This window comes from Nerophis lumbriciformis, linkage group LG34, assembly GCF_033978685.3.
Source record: "Nerophis lumbriciformis linkage group LG34, RoL_Nlum_v2.1, whole genome shotgun sequence".
Lineage (NCBI taxonomy): Eukaryota > Metazoa > Chordata > Actinopteri > Syngnathiformes > Syngnathidae > Nerophis > Nerophis lumbriciformis.
Window position 1 is genome coordinate 1,297,278 of NC_084581.2, and position 18,484 is coordinate 1,315,761.

The following is an 18,484-nucleotide window of genomic DNA, read 5'->3' on the forward strand; positions in this document are numbered from 1 at the left end:
AACACTTTGGAATTTTCTTAAATATTGAAACAAAAATCCATCCTATTTTGTTATTGTTGTCTTATGCATTCGAGTGTAAAGTTGTTTAGTTCTGAGCCTCAGGTTCTGACGCCTCCACTTTTTTCTTAAAACATTATGGTTGTGTTAGAAGATGATGACGGAGCCAGGAAAACCCGATGTGAGTAATTATTATGTTTTTCTTGCAGAACTTTGTCACTGTAGTGTTTTGTGAACTGAGGAAGAAACGATGTAACGCATGAAGGACACAAATACAAAGTGTGGAAGCACAGAAAACATCCAACTAAAACAGATGTAATATTAGAGCTCCATCTCCTTATAGGTGTTACTAATAGGAGTGTCCCCTTCTGATATTGATATTGGATATTGGATATGCCTTCCGCCCGAAAGCAGCAGGGAAAGGCTCCGGCCACCCACGCCACCCCAGAAGGGACAAGCAGTAAGAAATGGATTGATGGATAATGTCCGATACAAGCAGTCCTGCAGCATGTTTACTTGTGCAAAGCTGGACCGACAGTTAACATCTAAATGTCCTCAAATAAGCACACAAGGTTGGTCTTTTCTTGTGTTTTAGGCAAGTCATTTACAAAAAGTAAACATGGTAACGTTTTGGCAACTAGGAGCTAGCAGCTACACAACAGCTAAGCACACAATAGCACATAAGCGAGACATATGTCAGAGGTGTGTCCTTATTTGAACAATATTGCAGTCTAATCACATTTGTCAAAATAAACAAGTATCAAATCATTATAGTTGCATATTACTTACACATACAACATGTCCAAGGCAGAAGTGTATTAGAAAGTATCCAGTAACAAACGTGTCTGCATCATACAATTTATGGATTATACTTGTATAGCACTTTTTCCACATTCACACACTGATGGCTGGAACTTACTGCCATCAGACTGTGCAACTCCTCTCTTGGGGGCAGGGGGGTACTAGGATGACAGGGGATGCAAAACAATAACACTGCAATACTTTTTCATAACATGGTCACTACTGCCTACTTTCTATTGTTATATTCTTATTTTTACTGTGATATTTGTATTCTTATTGTTGCTTTTTATTTGTATTCTTATTGTAATATTTTTCCATTTTTTTCCATTACCATTTATACTTTTTAAATTCGCTCTCAATTCTGTACACAGCTGCTGGAATGTTAATTTTCCTGAGGGAACTCTCCTGAAGGAATCAATAAAGTACTATCTATCTATCTATCTATCTATCTATCTATCTTATGAGCTTAACCTAATGAACTATTGTGACAACTAGGTGTCACTAAAAAGTTATTAGTACTCCACTTTAAAGACAACATAAGTCCATTTCAGACAGTTAATAATAAATATGTTAGTGTTTTTCATACCGACCATTGTTCTTTGTTTAATTCATTTCACTTGATCAAACCTTTTGTTGCATTCCACACTACAAAATAATACAAGTGTTTAGTGTATTTCCGAACTATAGAGTGCACCAGTATATAAGCCGCTAGGGGTGTAACGGTACACAAAAATGTCGGTTCGGTACGTACCTCGGTTTAGAGGTCACGGTTCGGTTCATTTTCGGTACAGTAAGAAAACAACAAAATATAAATTTTTGGGTTATTTATTTACCAAATTTGCAAAATCTTCCACCAAAAATATTTTTCTTAGTGGAATATTTGATGTGAAGTAATCGTAACCTTGGATAGGTCAATAATTCATAATAACATTGATTTTGATTCAATATTATGTTTTGAGCAATGACAGTTTGAAATATAAAAAAACAGCTTTGTTTTATTAGTCAACATTGCAACTTTTTCTAAATTACATTTAACCTTTCAGCTTTTTTTATTTCACCTTTGTTATGTTTTTGTTTATTTTAATAGTATTTTTAGAATGTGCTGTGGGCCTTTAAAACATCAGCTGTGGGCCGCAAAAGGCCTCCGGGGCACACTTTTGACACCCCTGCTATAGATAATAAAAGATTAAATCTGATAAATCTATGGATAAAAAGCAGAGCCTGGTGACGCATGCGCGTTTATCATAACTCTCTCGCTCTCTCTGTCTCTGCCCCTCCCTCACAAATTCTGCTGCGCGCACAATTTGTTTTGTTTTTAACCCCTTCTTAACCCTTGAGGCATTTAAGAAACTCCGCCCTGACAGCTCCGCAAAAGAGGACATGTCCGGTGAAAAGAGGACGTATGGTCAGTCTATCGTAGCCCGTTAGCTGCTAGCATGCCGTGTGTTGAGCCTCGGTGTGCATTCTTTACTCAACGTGCGTTACGCTACTTAATATGTTCGTGTGGAAACTCGTTCGGTACACCTCCGAACCGAACCGGAACCCCCGTATTGAAACGGTTCAATACAAATACATGTACCGTTACACCCCTATAAGCCGCACAAATCCATTAATTAACTGTACCGGACTATAAGCCGCAGATATATATGTTTTGAAAATAATTATTTACACAAAAAGATTTTGCAAATGTTTATTTACATACCTTAAACGGGGTCTGTAACACGGAAATAAAACGGCTGATCAAACAAAACGGACGTCATCGTCATGGACCCACTAGTTGCGGAAGCTAGCTCTCCAATCAGCTTAACAGACTTACCGGTAATAACTCCATGGTGACATCTAAGTGAATTTACTGAGGAATTTGTGAAACTGGAACAATACAAAACGTGTTAGCATATTAGCTAATGCTAACGACGCCATCTTCATAACATTTTGATAGCACATACAAATATGCATGAAAACACTCCTACAGACATCACACATGGGACATTTAGTAAGAATTGTTTTAGTTATACTGTAAAACTTGCAAACATTGCTTGGAGTGATGGATGAAGAATCAATTCAAGTAGAAACGCTATGGACGATTAGAAGACGGAACGGCACTTCTACTTCCAGATTAAAGCTTTATACAGCAGGAAACACTTCTAGGCACCTGCAATAAGCAAACACCTTCAAAAGATGGTGCCATAGCACAAACATTAACACACCATTTAAATGTATTTACATTTGTTTAATGAAAACTATTTGCATTATGGCCGTTAGCGAAGAAAAATCCATAAAATAGCCACACCGATTTATAAACCGCAGAGTTCAAAGCTTAGGAAAAAAGTAGCATCTTATAGTCCGGAATTTACAGTACTAGGATTCAGGATTGGCTCAGCCTGAGGCAGCATTACTATATTTGATTAAAGGGGTGCAAAGGCGATTATGTTGGTATTATTTCATGGTTAGAGGGCTTTCATAATGTTAAAAAGTGCATTTAGAAGGTTGTAAACTTGTTTTATTCTCTATGTATGACAACATTCGATTAATAATGAATAACTACTTGGCTGAAATTCATTGACCACGGTCAAGTCTAGAGCCAATTAACAGGATTACTGTATGTGTTTAACATAACCATCCCCATTTCAGAATTGTTATGCCCAAGTAAAGTGTAGTGAAGGGTTAATGCAAACGTACATGTTTTTTTTAAAAGAAGTGGGAGGAGCCAAGACAACAAAAATGATGTTGGGTGGGGGTCGTCTGACATAGTGCGGGGGCACACGTGTTCCTTTTCAACCCGTGTCACCCTCATTTTATGTGCACACACAAAGGGGAAAGGTGGGGCAGGGTGCCGGGGTGGGGGGCACGTGTGGGGGTAGAGAAAGGGCATCACTGGAAGGGGTGGAAGGGAAGGAGGCTGGGGGGGAATTAATACCTGATTCTGATGCTGCTGATGTTGTTTTTATTATTCTGCAGGAGAGACAATCATGTCTCACACACACAAAGGCCAAGGTTGTGTGTGCTCTGTGAGCGTATGCGATACATGCACATACACACAACCCCCCTAAAAACTAAACCCCTCCATCACTGAAACATGCAACATGGGGGGAGGGGCGCACAGCTACATGACACATGCAACAAACACACATTCATAAAAATACACAATCCTCCTGACCCCCTTCTTCACTCCCTCCCTGCAGCACACTGCATAAAAACACACTACAATGACAATTTCCATTACATCAAATGCACTATTTTACTGCTTAAGTGTTTTTGTTTTACCGCTAAAAACGTATTGTCAATGTTTATTGTAACACATGTACCTCAAAAGGTTGAGTTTATCCAAAATCAACACAAAGCAGCTTTATTTTTTCAGCCAGAAAAAATCATGCTTTTTGTTGAATAACATCCTCATGTTGTGCTACATAAGATACAGTTTGACATATTTTGATGCTTTTCTTTGATCGTGAGCAAGTTCATGTAACAAATACACAATTGATCTGATTACAATTTTAACCAAAACCATTCAAAAGATGCATTTCAAATGTCTTGAACGCTGGAAAAATAACATTTGCTGCCTGTTTCTGCTTCCTAAAAGTACACTTTACCATAAAATATAATCATTCAAATCCGTCAAACCTGTCATATCTTTTAAATCTTTGTGATACTCTTTATCCCAACTCGGGATGTAACTATATGAACATTTCATATCACAGTAATTGTGACCAAAGTGATCACGGTTATCATTATTATCACAATATTGTTGAATGCGCTCAACATGCACTTACACACACTGACATTTGTTTTTACCAAGTTTTATTTTTAAAACGTTAATGTGTCTTCTTTTTGTGTTAGCATTTAAGATAGGTAGCGAATAGCTGGCTAACTGCTTCTCACTTTTTACAATGATTAAAATTGGAAATGGTAATACTAACCGTTGGAAATTCTACTGCAGTTTATCATTATATTGGTAATTGTGCCATCCCTAAACCCAGCTCTACTTTAAGTTTATTTAAAAATACATTCAATTAAAGTGACTGTTTGCAACTTTTATGCAGCTGCCACAAGGGCACTAACTTTCCAAAGTGTTGTTAGCATTATATCAAGACCTCTTTCGGCTTTTAGCACATAAACCACGCACATTTTTAACACACACACACGCTAGTTTTGTTTGTTGTCATCTAATGTTAGTTATTTATCAAAGTTCAGCTACTAATCCATCCATATATTTTCTACCTCTTGTCCCACTCGCGGTCCCTCTCACGCACCGCGGTCGCGGGGGTGGAGCCTGTCCCAGCTGCATTCGGGCGGAAGGCGAGGTACACCCTGGACAAGTCGCCACCTCATCACAGGGCCAACACAGATAGACAGACAACATTCACACTCACATTCACACACTAGGGCCAATTTTAGTGTTGCCAATCAACCTATCCCCAGGTGCATGTCTTTGGAGGTGGGAGGAAGCCGGAGTACCCGGAGGGAACCCACGCAGTCACAAGGAGAACATGCAAACTCCACACAGAAAATCCCAGAGCCCTGGGATTGAACCCAGTACCATCCCTGTCCCCTGTGTTGCCCTCAGCTATTAATATTAGCTATAATTGAACATTTATTATATTATAACAAAAAACATGACAAATTGCTAGTTGTTTTTCTTGGACTGCTTTTGTGTATGTGCGTTCCCTCTCTGCGTGCACATGTGTGACAAGCATGAACGCCAAACTAATTCCTTAGGCTGACAGGCTATTTTATTCCATATAATTATTAACTGTGTCATTTATCACTCAATTTCAATTTAAAGACAGCACATGTCCATTCCAGACCGTTATTAATACATAGGTGAGTGTTTTTCATATCAACCATTGTTCTTTGTTTGACTACATTTACTTGATCAGACCTTTTCTTACATTCCACACTATAATAATAACAATCAAAGTACGTATGATTCCTGCTGATATTGTATCGGAATAATATCGGTATCGACCAATATTTAATTCAAAGCTTCAATAAGTAGACATTTAAAAAAAAAAAAAAAAATATATATATATATATATATATATATATATATATATATATATATATATATATATATATATATATATATATATATATATGTTCTGTTCAACCACTAATGGTAGCATAAGCTAACTGGTTGCATTCTTGTTATATTTTTGGTTAAAAAATGGTAACTTTGAGCTAGTTACAAAAGCCCCTTTAAAATGCACACTTAACTAGCGTCATTGGGTTTTTGCTCAGTCCTGTTACCCTGTTAGCACAAATGTAATGTGGCTATATTTCATTTATTTGCTACATCTATGCTAAAAAGTCACTCCCATTACTCAAATGAGTCGTCTTCATTTTAGGAATGCTGTACAGAATTGAAATAAAGTTGCCTAAGATGGGCCAAGACACATTTTGAGTAGTTGTGTTTTGTCAAATTTAGCGTTAATAAAAGACATACATGTAGTTGTCAGATGTAGTTATTTGTTTATATTGACAGCATCACAACAAGAAAACGGCAGCAATTCAATTAAATCGAATTCTATGATTAAGTTTGTGAGGAAGTGCCTAAAAAACATCATTATTATAATGTAAGAAGTGTACTACTGCTGTAAAAGGAGTAAATACAACTTTGTCAGGTCATAGGGCAGGCAGTATTAGATGTTGGTGAAAGTCTGGATAAATGTGTGCATGCAGAGTTTTTCTCTGCATTTTATAAAACATTTTTCATAACGTATCGTATCAGCGAGCAATGCCTGAATCTAAATAACAAAACTAGAGCCTGTGGATGAGGTGTGTGATTTTAATCCAGGCGAAGATTATTTTCGGCTCTCTTAGACTTTCTTCTGACAACAGACGGGCCCTGCAGGGTACAGGGCTGCTCACTAAACTGCTGTTTGGACATGCATGACAACAAAAACAAAGTACAGTACAGTGCAGTTGCCACACTGTGCAGCCTAAGCGGTTTTGCAGGAATTCAAACAGCTTAAAGTGTGCAGCTCTGCATGCTTTACAATGCCTCCAAATCATTTTCACTGAGTAATTCAGGAGCGTGACTTAGCTCATCAGTGCCAGTAAAAAAAAAAGTAATAGAGTGCACAGCTGCTTAATAAAAATTAAACCATATTTTGGCACAAAAAAAACAAACATTAAAATGCATATGTGCTTGTGTTCAAACGGTTAGCATAGTTATTAAATAAATATTATGATGGACACAAGCAATGTTATGTTAGGTACTTAATAAGGTCAATTAAAGGCTGTACTTTTTTGCAAGACACAATCTCATTGACCGTATTATTACGAACTTCGGTTTAAGAGGACAAAGCAAAGTGAAAACAAACACAATATAGCAAATGTTGGTTTTAAATTGAGCATTCGCTGTGCAGAAAGACTAAGTATTAATGACTGCAAAGTAATTGTTTTGCAGCAACCAAGTGACTCACTTTCAGTAAAAGTGCACGTGAGAGACATTTTCCTACACCATCTGTGTTTCTTTCTTTGCGTGTTCCACTATATTGCAGCAAAGGGAAGATGATACCTGCAGATCACGCACGCAGATTGTACACTTGGAATAATAACAAAGGCTAACAAATCTGTTGTCGGTTTCTCTGATTTTCAGCCCAGGCCCTCCTCCGGCAATCACACGTAAACATAGTAGTAATAATAAACGCTTACTTACGATTTCAAGGGATTCTGAATTACAGTCGCCATTTTCCAGCGGGACTGTAACGTAATATTCCAAATCTCGGTGTAGTTTGGGAGCTGAATGAGGGGAAAAAAAGCACCAATGCGGTCCTGCACACTGCAGCCAATGCAACCGCAGCATCAATGCACTGGGCGTGGCTTCTGGGAATGCTGTCAACACTTCAAGCATATATATTATTATTTATATATTATATTACATTGTTTAAAAAAATGTAAAAAAAATACTCTTTTTTTTTTTTTACAGTTTTTGTTGTGTGATGAAGATATAAACAACAGTGTTTCACGATGTTTCTTTTTGTGATCGATTTAATTGATGCAATCGTCACATAATAATAAAATACAATCACGATAAAATGTATTTTTGTATATGCATGGGGCAATAGTATTAAACTAAAAGTCGACCTCGAAAAAAACAGCCAATGAGAATGCATTACGTCATTTACTACGGGGAACGATTGACCAATCACTATCATTTGAAGGCGGGACAACATGGCGGACTCTAACTGCCAGGAAGCTCGTTTTTATCCTAAATCTATGCCATTTACTTCTACATAACTACAGTAATGGCATTTTTTTTAGCTCTGACGTGAACCTCATTGTTAAATATATGAGCGCCCCTTTTAAAATCTTAGTTTGAAGTTTTTGTGCAGCCCAACTTTAGCAGTCTGAAGTTAGGGTGAATGGGCGACCACAACAACCCCAACAACGTGGCTTCCGTTTAGAAAGGACGCAAGCTGTGATGAAAAGGTGGAACTGGAGAGAAAGAGAAGGTCGGGGCCCGCGAAGAGGACAAGGAGCCAGTCGGAACCGTGGACGGTACCAAGGAAAGCGGCCAAGACCTTCATGGGACGACCGATGGTGCGTTTACGGACCTGTTTCTGTGCAGTGGTTCTCAAACTGTTCACCAAGTACCACCTTAGAAAAAACATAGCTCTCCAAGTACCACCATAATGACCAACATTCAAATACAGTAGCGTAGTAGGCCTAAGCATTCACTCAAAACAAGGCAGCGGTTTTAGTATATTTAATATTTTTGGCCACTAACAGTTTGAACAGTAACATTGTGTTTGGATATAGGAAAATAACACATTTTATGTTAATCAATTGATTATTTGGTGTACCGCAAAGATCACAGTTTGAGAATCACTGTGCTGGAACATTTCACACATGTTGATCTGTGGAGCACTGACAGCAAGTTATGTAAATATCAATTGTAAAAGTTTGGCATCTATTCATAACAATGGGTATGGTAGAAAAAACTTAGCTCTCTAAGTACCACCATAATGACCAACATTCAAATACAGTAGCGTAGTAGGCCTAAGCATTCATTCAAAACAAGGCAGCGGTTTTAGTATATTTAATATTTTTGGCCACTGTAACACAGTTTGAACAGTAACATTGTGTTTGGATATAGGAAAATAACACATTTTATGTTAATCAATTGATTATTTGGTGTACCACAAAGATCACGGTTTGAGAATCACTGTGTTAGAACATTGCACACATGTTGATCTGTGGAGCACTGACAGCAAGTTATGTAAATATCAATTGTAAAAGTTTGACTTCTATTCACAGGAATGGGTGTGGTGATGGAGGTCGATCTTTCAGAAGCACTCAGACTAGATCTGACGACCAATCTAGCTCGTCTTCCTCGTCAAGCAGCAGTGCAGCACCTGGTTAGTGAATTAAAGTCAATCTTACTTGTGTAACTACCTACATCTCACTTCGGTGTATTATCAATCAATCAATCAATCAAAGTTTATTGATTGATAGCGCAAGATCTGTGGTCACCTAACAACCTCTCCACATAGGAGAGGAGGCAGAGCAGAAAAGAGACGGCAGATTAACTGGTCTAAAAGGGGGGTCTACTTTAAGGCTAGCGTATACAAATGAGTTTTTAGATCGGACTTAAATGCTTCTGGTGAGGTAGCATCTCTAACTGTTACCACTAGAGCATTACAGAGTACTGGAGCCCGGATAGAAACGCTCTATAGCCCGCAGACTTTTTTTGGGGCTCTGGGAATCACTAATAAGCCGGAGTTCTTTGAACACAGATTTCATGCCGGGACATATGGTACAATACAATCAGCAAGATAGGATGGGGCTAGACCGTTTAGTATTTTATACGTAAGTAGTAAAACCTTAAAGTCGCATCTTAAGTGCACAGGAAGCCAGGACAGGTGAGCCAGTGTAGGCGTAAAATGATCAAACTTTCTTGTTCTTGTCAAAAGTCTAGCAGCTGCATTTTGTACCAACTGTAATCTTTTAATGCTAGACATAGTGAGGCCCGAATTAAACATAATTTAAAAAAGAATCCTATCCTCACTTATGGTCATGAGCTTTGGGTTATAACTGAAAGGACAGGATCACGGGGGGACAGCGTGGCGAAGTTGGTAGAGTGGCCGTGCCAGCGATCGGAGGGTTGCTAGTGACTGGGGTTCAATCCCCACCTTCTACCATCCTAGTCACGTCCGTTGTGTCCTTGGGCAAGACACTTCACCCCTTGCTCCTGATGGCTGCTGGTTAGCGCCTTGCATGGCAGCTCCCGCCATTAGTGTGTGAATGTGTGTGTGAATGGGTGAATGTGGAAATACTGTCAAAGCGCTTTGAGTACCTTGAAGGTAGAAAAGCGCTATACAAGTATAACCCATTTATCATTTATTTATTTACAAGCGACCAAAGTGAGTTTCCTCCGTCGGATGGCAGGGCTCTCCTTTAGAGATGATAGGGTGAGAAGCTCTGTCATTCGGGAGGAGCTCAGTGTAAAGTTGCTGCTTCTCCACATCCAGAGGAGCCAGATGAGGTGTTTGGGCATCTGATCAGGATGCCCCCAGATGCCTACCTGGGGTGGTGTTTAGGGCACGTCCGACCAGTAGGAGGCCTCGGGGTAGACCCAGGACACGTTGGAGAGACTATGTCTCTCAGCCTACCTGGGAACACCTCGGGATCCACCGGGAGGAGCTGGACAAAATGGCTGGGGAGAGGGGAGTCTGGGCTTCTCTGCTTAGGCTACTGCCCCACAGATACACATTCACATACACAAACATATTTACCACTCTGATGTGCACAATTGAATATCTTAGTTGCTCAGACAGCAATCTATTTATACAAGTTTTGATTGGGGTACGACGTAAAAATGTCTTTTATTCATGTTAACATTTAGGGATTAGCGCACCAGTTGTCTAGTAGCTATCAGTTAGCAATTAGTGGCTCTAACTTTGTTCTCCATGAAATGAGCAGTATCACAAGTCCATGAGTTTTTGGAATTGTGGTTATCAATCACAGTTTCATAATATTTTTAATTTGAAATGTTAATCCTAATCATTAGGAGTTTTACCGTGGTTTATTGTTAATGCCAGTAATCGTTACATCCCAACAGAACTACCAGGTTTCTACTTTGACCCGGAGAAGAACCGATACTTCCGCTTGTTGCCGGGACACAACAACTGCAACCCTTTGACCCGCGAGCATCTCCAGGAGAAGGAGCGAGAGAAGGAGAGAAACAGGATGCTGGTGGAGGATGCCAAGAGCAGAAAAGTACTAATTTGACCTACGTAGACCGACATTCATCAGTCTCTCCAGGATATTGCAGGCTTTTTTTGCGATTGTTGCGCTCTAAAATGCTTGAATTCGTGGCAGCTTTCTCACAAAGCAAAAGTTCTCATGTTTTGAGGCTTTTTTTTCCTCAATAACATTGACAACTTGTGATTTTGTGAGGACTAGGGTGGGTGATGTCGGTACACTGTTGATTAGGTAGACAATAAGGTTGTCAAAAGTACTACTTCAACAGAAAGTCAATACCAATATCACATTTTTTTCAGCATCGCCATTATTGAATACTGTACACTTTTCTGCGGCGTATGAGCACTGAGTCAGCGCCGGAGAAGAGCACCTTTTGTCTTTAGAACAATTATGTATTTATACGTGAAAGTCTGTCACAAATGCAGATTTGCCACTTTTGGTTCGCGCTCGCTCATAAACAAATTGTTATAGAAGAGTGTCATTGTAGCATAACTCTAAGTGTGGCGTAACTTGGCCTTTACAACACATCTCATACGCGCCTAGTTTGCCAGAGAATAAGATGTAGCAGAAAGGATCTGTGATGCACTTTAGCCCCTAGAGGCATATATTAAAAATTAAGGAGAAGTGTTTCTTGTGTCATGCATTTATTCACTAATCAGATAGAAGTGGTCACAAAAGTGTTCTCTGCGTGAGTGAGAGCGGAGGCCTGCCACCACAAGCCCAGGGAGTGTGCATCACCACAGTAGCCAGAAAACCTCCAAAAACGTGAAGCCAACCTTTCTCACTTCCATAAGTGCTAAGAAAACAGCTTAGAGACACTCTTATGTCATTTGGCAACACTTTGAACACCGCTGCTTTACTTTTTTCACCAGGAAGGTTAAGTTTGGTCTGGGGGACATTTGCGGAATGCAGCTCTTTTTTTATTGCACACTGTAGAAATAAACAACAATAATGTTAAAATAGAGCAAACATGCATAATGTGATGAAAAAATGCTGAAATGTTGACACTAATAGGGAATAAAAACAAAGATGTATCTTTAAATAAATAGTTTAGCATTTTTTATTAGCCTATTTAATTACAAATAACATGTCACACTACTACCATATTGACAGAATAATAAAAACAAATATTGGTTTATATACTGTACTTGAAGAATCCACATCACTGCTGTTCTTTTTAAAATGTAAAATAGTTGACTATTGTTATTTATGATCATATTTATTTAACACAGTATTAATTGTTTTGATTTAATGGGAGTTTCTAGAACACTACATTTAAAAAAAAACTAAAAAAAACGCATTGTTACTTCCTGGCAGCTGGTTGTTCAATTTAAAATATGCAAGAAAATGTTGAAGCAAAGTGGTCTCAATTACTTGACAATTTTAAACACTTTTCAACAAAGTAGTAAATATAAAAGTACATAGCTTCAATTTGTTTGTTTTATCGTGGTATCGAGTAGGTATCTAGAATCGTGGAAATTCATAGATATCGTATCGACTACTGAAATTCTGGTATGGTGGCCTATTAGACAGTTGATGTGCGCATGTAAGTGCTGCTCTGGGACAAAGGAGATTGGCGAAAACGACAATAATGAATCCAAATTTGCGGGGAAGTTGCGGAACTTGCGTGAGTTGGCACCATGGCAAAATCCTGGAGGGTCTGACTCAAATGTGAGCAAATCAAATGAGTGTTATCTCTTCATAGAAAGCCCCCAGAGCAGGACTGAACACGTTGTTGCTGCTGCAGGAACAACGTCTTGGCCTTCTATCTGACATGTCCTACTGCAGGTACTGAAGACAAATGTGTTCCTAATGAAGTGTCCCACAAATCATTAACTACCCATGATGAGCATTGTCCAAGTGTGTTACTGTGGCTCCTGTGCATTTGCAGGCGGGTCCATGAGGGGAAGATAAGCGCCATGAGACGCCACAGACTGCAGACGCAGACCTCGGACAACTTCCGGCACATCATGGTCAGTGACTGCGCCAAAGCAAATTTTTCAGACTGTAAGTGCAGTTAAGTACCGATTTTGAAGTATTGTTGGACTTGTTGCTTCCTCAGGCAGACTCTGCCTGCAAGCAAGTGTTGACAGTCAACGACATGTCTCACGGCGGCTGCAGCTACGGCTTTCTGAGCTTCAGCAGCAGCAGACGTGGGTCTTTGAGGGTGGAAACGTGTGACAACCTTTATGTGACCAATCAAAAGGCATTTTGCAATCCAATCATGCACAATCTATTGAAATGAAAAATCAACTTGTAGATTTACATTAGATGTCATCGTAGTTGTTGTAAATTCATCTTTATTCTGTTCCAGGTGAATTGCCTCTGCTGGGCCTCTGTCAACTACCCAAACTCTCACGTGTTGTATCCTTCAGATGTTGTGTAACTTGTGTACTTTTTGATTTTCATCTTTCTTGCTTCCTACAAGCAGTTTGTTTATAGTGTGCCCCTTGACCTACTGTCAGGCTGTGTCTGGTGGGGGCGGCGGACACACCCGGCTGTGTTACTTTACTCCCGGCTTCACTCTTCAGCAACTTCAGCCCAGGTTACATCACTTTTTTCATCCCCATATTTTCTCTCACATAAACACTATATTGCCAAAAGTATATGGCCACCTGCCTTGACTCATATGAACTTGAAGTGCCATCCCATTCCTAACCCATAGGGTTCAATATGATGTCGGTCCACCTTTTGCAGCTATTACAGCTTCACCTCTTCTGGGAAGGCTGTCCACAAGGTTGCGGAGTGTGTTTATGACCATTCGAGAAGGCCTGGCTCTCAGTCTCCATTCTAATTCATCCCAAAGGTTTTTTATCGGGTTCAGGTCAGGACCCTGTGTAGGCCAGTCAAGTTCATCCACACCAGACTCTGTCATCCATGTCTTTATGGACCTTGCTTTGTGCACTGGTGCACAGTCATGTTGGAAGAGGAAGGGGCCCGCTCCAAACTGTTCCTACAAGGTTGGGAGCATGGAATTGTCCAAAATGTATCCTTGGGCATTCAAAGTTCCTTTCACTGGAACTAAGGGGCTAAGCCCAACTCCTGAAAAACAACCCCACACCATAATTCCTTCTCCACCAAATTTCACACTCGGCACAATGCAGTCCGAAATGTACCGTTCTCCTGGCAACCTTCAAACCCAGACTCGTCCATCAGATTGCCAGATAGAAAGGCGTGATTTATCACTCCAGAGAACGCGTCTCCACTGCTCTAGAGTCCAGTGGCGACATGCTTAACACCACTGCATCCGACGCTTTGAATTGGACTTGGTGATGTATGGCTTAGATGCAGGTGCTCGGCCATGAAGCTCTCTGCATACTGTATGTGGGCTAATTGGAAGGTCACATGAAGTTTGGAGCTCTGTAGCAACTGACTGTGTAGAAAGTCTTTGCGCTTCAGCATCCGCTGACCCCTCTCTGTCAGTTTACGTGGCCTACCACTTCCTGGCTGAGTTGCTGTTGTTCCCGAACTCTTCCATTTTCTTATAATAAAGCCGAGAGTTTACTTTGGAATATTTAGGAGCGAGGACATTTCACGACTGGATTTGTTGCACAGGTGGCATCCTATGACAGTTCCACGCTGGAAATCACTGAGCTCCTGAGAGCATCCCATTCTTTCACCAATGTTTGTAGAAACAGTCTCCATGCCTAAGTGCTTAATTTTATACATCTGTGGCCAGGCCAAGTGATTAGTACACCTGATTCTGATCATTTGGATGGGTGACTAAATAGTTTTGGCAATGTAGTGTATGTTGTAACAACTGCACTCTAAATTGTTTTCTTTTTCTTTCTATTTTTTTGCTGTGTTCAGCAACACAAGAACATCAGAATATCAGAAATTGCTGTCAGTAGGATGTAGTGCCAAAAGTGATCATAATATGCTGGGATGTCCTGATACGTTTCCCCTTCCTATATGATACTGATATTGAAACTTCAAATTAAATATTGGTCAATACCGATATTATCCCGATACGATATCAGCAGGACTCATATATACTTTTATTATTTTGTAGTGTGGAATGTTAGAAAAGGTCTCATCAAGTAAATTTAGTCAAACAAAGAATAATGGTTGGTATAAGGACACTAACCTATGTATTAATAAAGGTCTGGAATGGACATTTGCTGTCTTTAATTGGGGACGACACATAATGGTCACAATGATTCATGAAGTTAAGCTCATGACGCAGTAAATTTAATGATGCGGACACGTTTGTGACTAGATACTTTCTAATATGCTTTTACCTTGGAGACTTTGTATGTATAAGTAATATGCAACTATAATTATTTGATACTCGTTTATATTGACAAATGTGCTGTTTTAGACTACATTATTGTTCAGTTATGTGCTTGGATGTTTTATAACATCTACCTCCTAGTAGCCTATTGCCTGCCGCAATACAAGAAAAGACCAACCTTGTGTGCTTATTGGGGGACATTTAGATGTTAACACGCTGCAGGACTGCTTGAATCAGAGATTATATCACACATTTTACATGCAAACACATATAATCCCATACTAGATGTTTTTTTTGATGAGATAGGTTGATTGGCAACACTAAATTGGCCCTAGTGTGTGAATGTGAGTGTGAATGTTGTCTGTCTATCTGTGTTGGCCCTGCGATGAGGTGGCGACTTGTCCAGGGTGTACCCCGCCTTCCGCCCGATTGTAGCTGAGATAGGCTCCAGCGCCCCCGTGACCCCGAAGGGAATAAGCGGTAGGAAATGGATGGATGGATGGATATTGGACTAATAAATTATATTAATATCGGCTCAGGACACCCCTGATAATTTGTCTTGGCTCCTATTATAGCGCAGGTGTCCTTGAAAAACTGTCCCTTTTCATCAGCAGATCAACCAGGGATGCTGTGCAGCTTTAAGATGTCTACAGCCTGGTCTTGTGCTTGGTGTTTACATCCGCAGTTTGACAAGATGTTCAGTGCAGGTCAGTGTAATCTGTTATTAGAGGTTTCATATTCTACAACAATGTAAAATATCTAAGCGTCAGAGGTGCAGCAATAGCGTATTGAAAGTGTCTTATCCAAATTCTGACCTTAATGCTGGAATTTAGACAGTTTAAAAGTGCCTGTCATAAGCCCTACTGACAACACGCTGATTTGTGTGTCTGTAGCTTTAATGCTAATTAGATATGTCAACTGTAGTTGCTGCCTCCTCATTTTGTTTTATTCTAGCTGATCTTTCTTTTTTTAACATGGTAAGTGAATAAGTTTACTTTTGTAGTTAATTCCCATTTTTTCTGCACAATACCTCAGATACTCAGTGGCCTAGTGGTTAGAGTGTCCGCCCTGAAATCGGTAGGTTGTGAGTTCAAACCCTGCCCGAGTCATACCAAAGACTATGAAAATGGGACCCATTACCTTCCTGCTTGGCACTCAACATCAAGGGTTGGAATTGGGGGTTAAATCACCACAAATGATTCCTGGGCGCGGCCACCGCTGCTGCCCACTGCTCCCCTCACCTCCCTGGGGGTGATCAAGGGGATGGGTCAAATTTCACCACACCTAGTGTGTGTGACAATCATTGGTACTTTAACTTTGTGATTTACACAAGGTTTCATATCAACATTATCAATACAAGATTGTATACTGTGGTTAGAATAAACGATTAAATTGAGAGTAGGATAACTAATTATGTGTTAATATTTGAGTGGGCTCTGAGCCCCTCTGTACTGGAAAAGTTTGTCCCCAAGGTCAAAAGAACCCCTGTCATATAAAACAACGTACCTTGAGGAGTGCGACAGAAACACAAATACATTAAGCACTACCATAGCTGTGTGGCTGCATTTGAAGCGGATGTTTTTTTCATGATGTCGTTTTAGAGCCCCTCTCAGAAGTGGCTCACACATGTGAAGAAGATAATGGATTTTTCTCACGTTTGGTGCTCATAAACTGGCTCTAAAAGAGGAGTGTCCGAAATGCGGCACAGGGGCCATTTGCGGCTCGCAGCAAATCGTTTAATGGCTGCCGGCACATTCTAAAATTATTACGAAAAAACGGAATTTAGAAAAACATAGAAAGTGGAATAAAAGAGGAAACCGGTGTAGTGTTGAAATAAAACATTGTTGACAAGCCCATTTTTACTTAGAAAATAATTTATATATTTTACTGGTTTTAAAAGAAAAAAAAATCAAAATGGCCCCCGCATCCTTTGATTTTTCAGTTTGCGGCTCTCCGTGAAAAAAGTTTAGACACCCCTGCTTGAGAGACATGTTACTGTATTATTAAAAAGTACATTTTGCATAATAGTTAACTTTTAAAAGTGTCCGTGTGTGTTCACATATTTCACACAGGTCTGTCTCATAAGGTGATCGTGCAACATGCCGTCACGGGACAAAAACAAACACTCAGCGTTGGAAGCGACGTCCTGGCTCAGCAATTTTGTGCTCAAGTGAGTCAAGAGCATTTATTAGGTTGTTATTCGAACTGTCTCGTGACATGCAACTCTTTACTGACTTTGTCCAGACTCCCGTGCTGTTTAACGGCTGCCGATCAGGCGAGATTTTCGGGACAGACCTGCGACAGCTTGGCGGACGCAACGACCACAGAGACGCAAAGACCACCAGCTTCCAGCAGGAGTCGGCTATCACGTGTGTGCGTGTGTTGCAGGATGAGAACTACCTGGTGGCTGCAGACATGTCGGGCCAGGTCAGAAATCATGACTCTTAAGACGGGACCATGAGAGACTCTGAGCTGATTTAGCAATGTGTGCAGATCAAGTTGTGGGACGTTCGAGTCACAAAGCCAGTGCAGGAGTACAGGGGCCACTACAACGAGCACACCCGCCTTCCCGTCCACATCAGCGAGCCAGAGGGGCTTCTTTTGGCAGGTAGGAGAATCAATCAATCAATCAATGTTTATTTACCCGGTATATAGCCCTAAATCACAAGTGTCTCAAAGGGCTGCACAAGCCACAACGACATCCGCGGTACAGAGCCCACATAAGGGCAGGGAAAAACTCACAACCCCAATGGGACGTCGATGTAACTAGAACTAATCTATCTGAGAAGTGCCAAATTGTTTTTCATGAGGCCTCTTCTTGTCTCAGTGGGCCAAGACTGCCACACCAGGTTGTGGAGCCTGAGGGATGGCCAGCTGCTGAGGACAATCCCATCGCCCCACCCGGCTGCGAACGACGGCATCCCCAGCGTCGTCTACTCTTCCAACATCGGCGGTCGCAGGGGGCTCCCCGGCCTGCTGATGGCCGTCAAGCAGGACGTCTTCTACTTTTCTTACAGTGCAGACTATCATGAAAGTGGAGAGATGCTGGACATTTAGAAGACAGGACACTTCATTAGGTACACTAGCTTTATAGAAAAAAAAAATGCAACGTTTTGATAATTCCATCTTCATATTGTGGTTCATACTGAAAGCTAATCCTAGCTACATCTCTATCTACTTGAAAGTGTTAATAAAAAACATAAGAGTTTGCAGTTTATTCCATGACTGACTTAAAGCACATTG

The 18,484-nt window shown here is 40.4% G+C and overlaps 2 protein-coding genes across 5 annotated transcripts in view; one reads left to right on the forward strand and one right to left on the reverse strand.

The window, feature by feature from the left end:
- Nucleotides 1–7,564, reverse strand: part of dpf3 (double PHD fingers 3) — a 32,341-nt gene extending 24,777 nt beyond the window's left edge. For both annotated transcript variants that reach the window (XM_061929122.2, XM_061929121.2), the window contains exon 1: nt 7,460–7,564. In XM_061929122.2, coding sequence (XP_061785106.1) covers nt 7,460–7,491 — 32 coding nt within the window. In that variant the 5' untranslated portion in view covers nt 7,492–7,564. The remainder of the gene's footprint in view (nt 1–7,459) is intronic.
- Nucleotides 7,565–7,951: 387 nt separating this feature from the next.
- On the forward strand, nt 7,952–18,449 carry wdr21 (WD repeat domain 21). 3 transcript variants are annotated; one of them, XM_061929817.1, is made up of 13 exons: nt 7,952–8,343; nt 9,061–9,161; nt 10,865–11,022; nt 12,713–12,795; nt 12,899–12,980; nt 13,070–13,213; nt 13,322–13,371; nt 13,473–13,552; nt 15,853–15,948; nt 17,314–17,411; nt 17,486–17,668; nt 17,735–17,849; nt 18,069–18,449. In XM_061929817.1, exons 1-13 carry the CDS (start codon nt 8,225–8,227, stop codon nt 18,296–18,298), a joined length of 1,539 nt encoding a protein of 512 aa, XP_061785801.1. In that variant the 5' UTR covers nt 7,952–8,224; the 3' UTR covers nt 18,299–18,449. The 3 variants fall into 3 exon arrangements, with proteins under 3 accessions (XP_061785801.1, XP_061785802.1, XP_061785803.1); XM_061929818.1 differs by having other exon boundaries at nt 15,856–15,948; XM_061929819.1 differs by having other exon boundaries at nt 12,755–12,795.
- The last annotated feature ends 35 nt before the right edge of the window (nt 18,450–18,484 follow it).

Bases quoted from the DNA above. Each gene is read 5' to 3' on its own strand.
- wdr21 (XM_061929817.1), top strand. From the start codon at position 8,225: ATGAAAAGGTGGAACTGGAGAGAAAGAGAAGGTCGGGGCCCGCGAAGA. The intron at 15,949-17,313 runs GTCAGTGTAATC...TATTTCACACAG, and splicing joins TGACAAGATGTTCAGTGCAG to GTCTGTCTCATAAGGTGATC. The intron at 17,669-17,734 runs GTCAGAAATCAT...CAATGTGTGCAG, and splicing joins CTGCAGACATGTCGGGCCAG to ATCAAGTTGTGGGACGTTCG.